Source organism: Echinops telfairi, unplaced genomic scaffold (assembly GCF_000313985.2).
Source record: "Echinops telfairi isolate 266 unplaced genomic scaffold, ASM31398v2 ScPeMD7_70;HRSCAF=299, whole genome shotgun sequence".
NCBI lineage: Eukaryota > Metazoa > Chordata > Mammalia > Afrosoricida > Tenrecidae > Echinops > Echinops telfairi.
Genome location: NW_022103968.1, coordinates 67685557 through 67692115, shown reverse-complemented (window position 1 = coordinate 67692115; position 6559 = coordinate 67685557). Strand labels below are relative to the sequence as shown.

General features: G+C 44.2%; 1 protein-coding gene across 1 annotated transcript in view; it reads right to left on the bottom strand.

Moving 5' to 3' along the window:
- The window catches only part of VDAC2 (voltage dependent anion channel 2), a 19958-nt gene extending 15688 nt beyond the window's left edge, over positions 1–4270 (bottom strand). The window contains exons 1-4 of the mRNA XM_004701192.2: positions 4165–4270; positions 3909–3960; positions 2889–2957; positions 1167–1216 (exon numbers count right to left, since the gene is read on the bottom strand). Of these exons, the coding sequence (XP_004701249.1) occupies positions 1167–1216; positions 2889–2957; positions 3909–3939 (150 nt within the window). The 5' untranslated portion in view covers positions 3940–3960; positions 4165–4270. The remainder of the gene's footprint in view (positions 1–1166; positions 1217–2888; positions 2958–3908; positions 3961–4164) is intronic.
- Positions 4271–6559: the final 2289 nt, after the last annotated feature.

Here is a 6559-nt window from a genome sequence, read left to right as displayed (position 1 = left end):
AATGACGAGGGCAATGAATGTACAAATGTGCTTTACACAATTGATGTATGTATGGATTGTGCTAAGAGTTGTATGAGCCCCTAATAAAACAATTTAAAAAAAACTCTTTTTTCCTAAGGCCTTATGTGTTTCAGAGATGCGCTGGTGGTGTAGTAGGTTACACGTTGGACTAACTGCAAGGTCAGCAGTTCAAAAGCCACTAGCCCTCCAAGGGAGACAGATGATGTCTCCTCCTGTAAAGAGTTAATGGCCTAGAAATCAAAATATAAAATGTTTCAATAATTTAAAGAAACACCAAACTATTGGTCTGTAAACTATTATCTTAAGCAAGTAAGTCACCCAACCACAGCTGTATAACCCCCAATTTCTTTCAAACCAAAGAACTCCAAGGGAAGACGTGACCAACATAGAAATCTCAGTAATCCAACAAGTCTAGGCACAAAGAAACGATCACAGAGTGAAATCAATGAATACCAGTTATTTACACTAAGGAGTTAACCATAGCAAGAATTCTTAAAATTAACCAATAATATTGTGTATGTATACACCATACTTACCCACCCCAAATTAGCAAAAAAACATTTTAAGTAGGAAAAATTATCAAATTAAATTTTATCTCACCCCTTTGTAGAGGGTTTAGACAGCCACTTTCTAAGTTATTAATACCCTCGAGAAGTTACTGGCTGAACATGCTTACCCAAATAAAAGGTTTACAAAAAAGTGTGTAACCGGTTCTCTGTCTCATAGTCAACAAGATTCTCTCATGACTGGTGTCTTTCCTGAGTTAAGTGTATGTAAATAATACAACAAAAGCTGACATGGAAATCAGAACTCACATCCAAAACTAAAATAAATGATGCTACAAATACCCCCAAAACCAAATCCACTGCCAAGTCTATTCTGGCTCATAGGGACCCTATAGGACAAAACTAAACTGCAGCTTTAGGATTTCGGATGCTGAGAGCAAAAGGAGTCCTTTTTCTCAAGAGGAATAGCTGGTGGGTTGAAACTGCTGACCTTACAGTTGGCAGCAGCCCAATACATAACCTAGTAGTACAAACAAAATTAACTTTCTTAAAGATAAAACTAAGCCTACCTACTTTATGGGTTGAAATATTATATAAAAGCACATCAGAGCTTGAACTTAATAGATAGCTAATACTCACCACACCACTGCAAGACTTTGTTTTCACATCCAGTTTCACCAACCCAAAACCTTTATACATAAGTACAGATAAAAAAGCAAAGTGATTCACTTGTATAAAAGATGTAAATCAATAGTTAAGCATACATATAAAAATATCCCATATGTTCGGAAGGGAATATAATGTGTACCCCAGCCTGTATGACCCAAAGATGACAATAACAAAATACAAATGTAACTAAGGAAAAAGTATCGGAATTTAAATTGTGAACGCCCAATTTGCAGAAGGCTATGGAGGACAGAGTAGAAAGTGAGATCAAACAGATCTCCTCTAGCTATAGGCAAGAGACTCAAACAGCTTCACTATCAGAGATTACTGTAAACTTGATTATGGTGGATCAAACATGATATAATTTGATACTTGGCATTATTTTTGACCCAACCAGGCTCAAGCATTTCTTGCTTGTTATGAGAAATTTACTCTTTTTAAATATTAATGATGGTCTTTTCTTTCTTACTATTTGTATTTTTATCTTTATATTATTATTATTTTCCTCTTGCTCTTGTTTTTAGTTTTTGTTGGGTTTCCCAGTTTGTGAAGCACAGGAGTGGATGCAGACACTAACTGATGCAATGATTTATTGGGGATGTGGAGATTGAGGGATTTGGGAAGCAAACAATGACTATGCGGCGGGCACTAGAACTGATTGTAACGATGAATATACTACTCATTTTAAAAGTGATTTAACCATGGAAATGTATATGTGAATGCTATGTTAAGAAAACTATTAAAAAGAAACCAAATTTGAGCAATGGTTACCTTGGATGAAGGGGAAAAGGAGTATTGAGTTTATATCAATAATAATGGAGCGATTTGGAAAAGGCTATCAATAATGGCTGTACAACAGGAAGAGTATATATAATCAATGGCATTGAATTATACAGGTAGAAGTTGTAGAATTGGTGAATGTTTTGTTGTATCTATTTTTGCCACAATTAGAAAAAATATCTGGTAACTAGTACAAGGAAGAAAATGTTCTAGAACTGAATATAGTGACAATTATACAACTCTTCTTGCTATGATTGAATTATTGAATTGTATGACGTGGATAAAGTTTAAAAATGTGTGCTAGCACAGAAAACATGGATGAACAGCTTATGAATTTGTGCTATATAAACTTGTCAAGGGCAGATCACCTTGATACAGTTTTGTCCAGTGTTTTGGTGTACAATCAGCAACAGCAGCAAAAACCTTTCAAACCCATCATGAAACCTAAGTCTCCGACCAGAAAAGCTCTTCAGAAAGGCTAATTGTTTATCATAATATAGATTTTAAAACATCTATCCCAAAGGGATATCACCAATAATTTGGAGGGGAGAGGGGTTGTTAATGCTGAACAAAATTTTTAAAGAGGACTCAAGGTCACTTGTAAAGACCTTTAAACTTTTGAAGAGCAGTATATTTATTTGCTGGTCAGCCAAGGCCTAAGCTATAACTAGAGGAAATAAAAGTCATTTTTCACTTAACCTTTAAGGTTAAAATTCTTGAGCTATGCTTCATTTAAAAAAAAATGTGGAAAGCTGGAGTAGAGGATGATGTGACTAAATTACTCATTGAACAGAAATCCAGAATGATCTGATTCAAGAGTACAGCAAGATATTTAGTTTGATGAGACTGTACATTTCCCAAGCTGATCGAAACAAATATTTTCATTTCTGATTCGATTTTTAAGAACGTTCTTACCAAATCCTTTGTTGAAAATATCTCTGGCAGCTTTGCCAAGGTCGGCATATGATGGAGGGATGCACATTGCTGTTGAGAAGAAACATTCCAGTGTTAATGTTCCTGTTCCTCAACCTTCTGTCCAGTTGTGACCAACTGTAAATATCTTTACATCCACACAGTTCAATTTGTTGGAGGTGAGTTTTTTTATTCTACCAGGAACTACGTACTCTAAAGACCCATGAAGTTATCATCAAGAAATGCTTATTTCTAAAGTGGACAATCACGGTTAGTGACTACAAACTTGAAAAACTCCAAGAATAGAGAAACGGGATTTCTATTTCTGAATGTACAAAGCCTGCAACCCCACCTCCACGGACTGGACTGGCACAATCAAACACTGATATGCAGCTCCCCAAAATCATTGAGGTATGATGATTTAACCGCGTGAGATAAAATCAAAACTAAGTTCTCTCCCCTGATATCTCTCAGTATGCTTACAGATGTCAAAACGCAACATTCCTAAGTGGGGAGGGAAAAGGGAATTTCACACACGGTAACTTAAATATTGAAACTTAAGAAAAATACGCCCATCTAAGTTTCACTCTACCAACTATCAAATAGCACTTAAGGCATATGAATGACGGTCAAGTTTGCCAGTGCAGGGCGGCTTAAGGGCAAGCAATCTGAGCGCCTTCCACCAGCTCATTCATTCCACAAAGCACGTCCACGCCCTTAGGAGCACACGTAATGACCTTGCACTCTCAGCAGAGGAATTACTACTTCCTCGAGCAAACTGATTCCTGCAAAGGTACCAACCCGCTAACCACGTTATGCACCGTACGCTTAAGGTGAATGTGGTCACAGACCGCTCCCTGGGGCCTCGAATCTCCGTCCAGCCCCTGCTCCGCACGCCGGGTTACTCACTCCCGCAGCGCCCGAGCGCCTAAGCCCCGCGGGGGCGGGAGGGGGAGTTGGTGGCTGGGCTCCGAGCCCCGGGCGCTCCAGGGCCCACCCCGCAGAGATCGCGGCTCTACTTACGCCGCTCGCAGCTCTGCCCGTAGGTCGCCATGGCGAGACAGGGAGGAGTGTCCTGCGGGAGTGACAAGAAAGTAGTCAGCTGGGGTTGAAAGCGAGCAAAGGGGCCAGGTGGGGACCTCTGACAGGAGGGGCAAGGGGCCGAAGGGCAGCGCGGCCATCTTAGGGAGCCAGGGCCGACCCCGAGTCCGGCTCAGGCCCTCTGCTGGGCCGCTGCGGCCTCGGCCCCCGAGTCAGCCTGAGGAGGGCATGGGGGTACCTGGTGATGCCCCGAGGGCAGCCGCCGCGCTGCTCCGCTAGCAGCTCAGGCCACTCGACTCGCGCAAAGCCGCGCTGCAGCTGCCGCGGCTGGAGGGCGAAGTGAAGGAGACACCGTTCCGCCCGCCGCAGCCCCGTCCTACCCCAGCCAGGACCCCGCCACTACCCTGAGGACTGTCTACTGCGCCTGTCCCCGCCGCGCCGCCCGCTGCCCACGCCAACCTGCTCTGCAGCGGCCATGTGGCCCGAGGGCACCCCCGCCCCCGGGGTTGGGGCCTGCTCCGTCCGTTGGCGGGGGCCGCGAAGGCAGAAGCCGCCTGGCCTCGGGTCAGGCAGGGACGAGGGCAGCCCCGAGGTGAGGGGGCGGGGAACGGCGGAAGTCGCGCGGCAGGGGCCGCGCGGGCTGGGGGGTGGGGCGCAGGCGCCGTGCGCTCCGCGGGGGCGGGGCTTCGGGCGGTCCCGCAGCGAGCGGAGCGGGGCGTGCTGGGGTGTGGCAGTGCGCTCGCCGTACAGGATTCGTGGGAGGTCATGCACTGCCTCGGCGGGCAAGGAGGCTGCCCGACAGAAGATTTTCCCCATATTGGGCACCAGGGAGGAATCCGTGAGTGTGATCCAGGAAATGTAGGGTGCACTTCTGAAGGACATGGACAGAAATGGAGAGACAGGCGCTACCTCCAGTCCTCCCTCTTCCCTTCGTTTGTCCGCCTCCCGGTCCAGGCTGATCGCCATATTGAACTTGACTCTGCTTTGGAAGCTCTGGTGACGGCCTCTCCTTGAACAAGCTTACACATACCCCATTGTTCTGCGTCTCCTTTGCCCCTCCTTCCCTCAGGAATGAGCTGGCTTCACACAAGCACAAAACAGTAGCCATTTTGGAGAGGGCGAGGCTGCTGGGGCCCCCTCAGCCTCCACAGGATGAGACCAAAACCCAAACCAAACCGTGTTGCAAATCCAGTCGGCTCTTGGCGACCTCGGGTGTTACAGACTAGAACTGCTCCTTCGTTTTCTTGGCTGAAATCTCTGTAAAAGCCGATCTCTATAGTTAATCACCTACAAATTAATTCTAAAAAAAACAAAACACTACTACCAAGTCAATTACGACTCACATCGACCATATATGACAGAGTAAAACGGCTCCCCGGTGGTTCCCAGGTGGTTATTCTTTAAGGGGACAGACAGGCTCATCTTTCTCCCACTGAGCGAGTGGTAGGTTTAAGCCAACTACTATCCTGCTATCAAGTCCAACTCACAGCTCCGTAAAGTAGAGATTAGCATCCAATCCCAGCTGTGGGCCGATACACCATCTCCCAGAAAAATCAAACCAATCCTAAGGCTACTGACTCGGTTCTAATTGATCGTCACCCCTATAAAGAATTCCTAAGGGTATATTAATCTACTAGGGCAGACAGTCTCATCAACTGGCCTTCCTGTTAACAGCCCAATGGTTAATCTGAGCACCACCAGGCTCAGGAAAAAAGCAGTCGTCTCTACTAAACTAGTCACCTGATTACTTGCTGTGGGGCTTATTAAAATGAATTATCTGTAGAAATTAACTCCCAGAGAACACCACTCTGCCTGAGGCTTCACCCTGCAAACCCAAGAAATGCACACCATACCTAACAGCCAAGAAGATGTACAGCTAAACAGAGTCCTGACAATTTATTAGAGTCAGATTCCATATAGCCATAGCTATAGACATATGACAGATTTGAAATATTAGAAATATGGCAGATTCAGTTCCAGACCATGACAATAAAGTTAATATCATAATAAAATGAGTCACATGAATTTTTTTTGTTTCCCAGTACATATAAAGTCAGAATTGACTCCATGACAGTGGGCTTAGGTTTATTCTAAATATGAAAAAATATTGTCAAAAGTTTGAAATACTGTGAGAATTACCAGCATATGACAGACATGAAGTGAGCACAGGTTGTTGAAAAGTGGTGCCAGTAGATTTGTTTGATAGTGTTGCCATAAACCTTCATTTTGTAAAAAAATCAATATCTATGAAATGCAATAAAATTAGGTCCACCTGTAAATATATCTGCATGCTTACATCCAAGGCCCTATACATCAAAAATGCAGAAGAAGTGATGCCTTTGAATTATTGTGTTGGTGAAGAATACAAAAAGTATCATGTACAGTATTACCAGAGCAAACCATCTGTTTTGGAAGAAATATAGTTAGATTGTTCCATAGACGTGAGTATGGTGAGGCTTAGTCTCTTATAATTTGGACACGCTACCAGGAGAAATGAGTCACTGGAAAAGGACACCATGCTTGGTAAAGTTGAGGGCCAATGAGAAGAAGGCCCTCACGGAGATGGATTGACTGGCTGCAACAACGGGCCCAAACATAACAACAGTGGGGATGGCCCGGGACCTGGAGGTGTC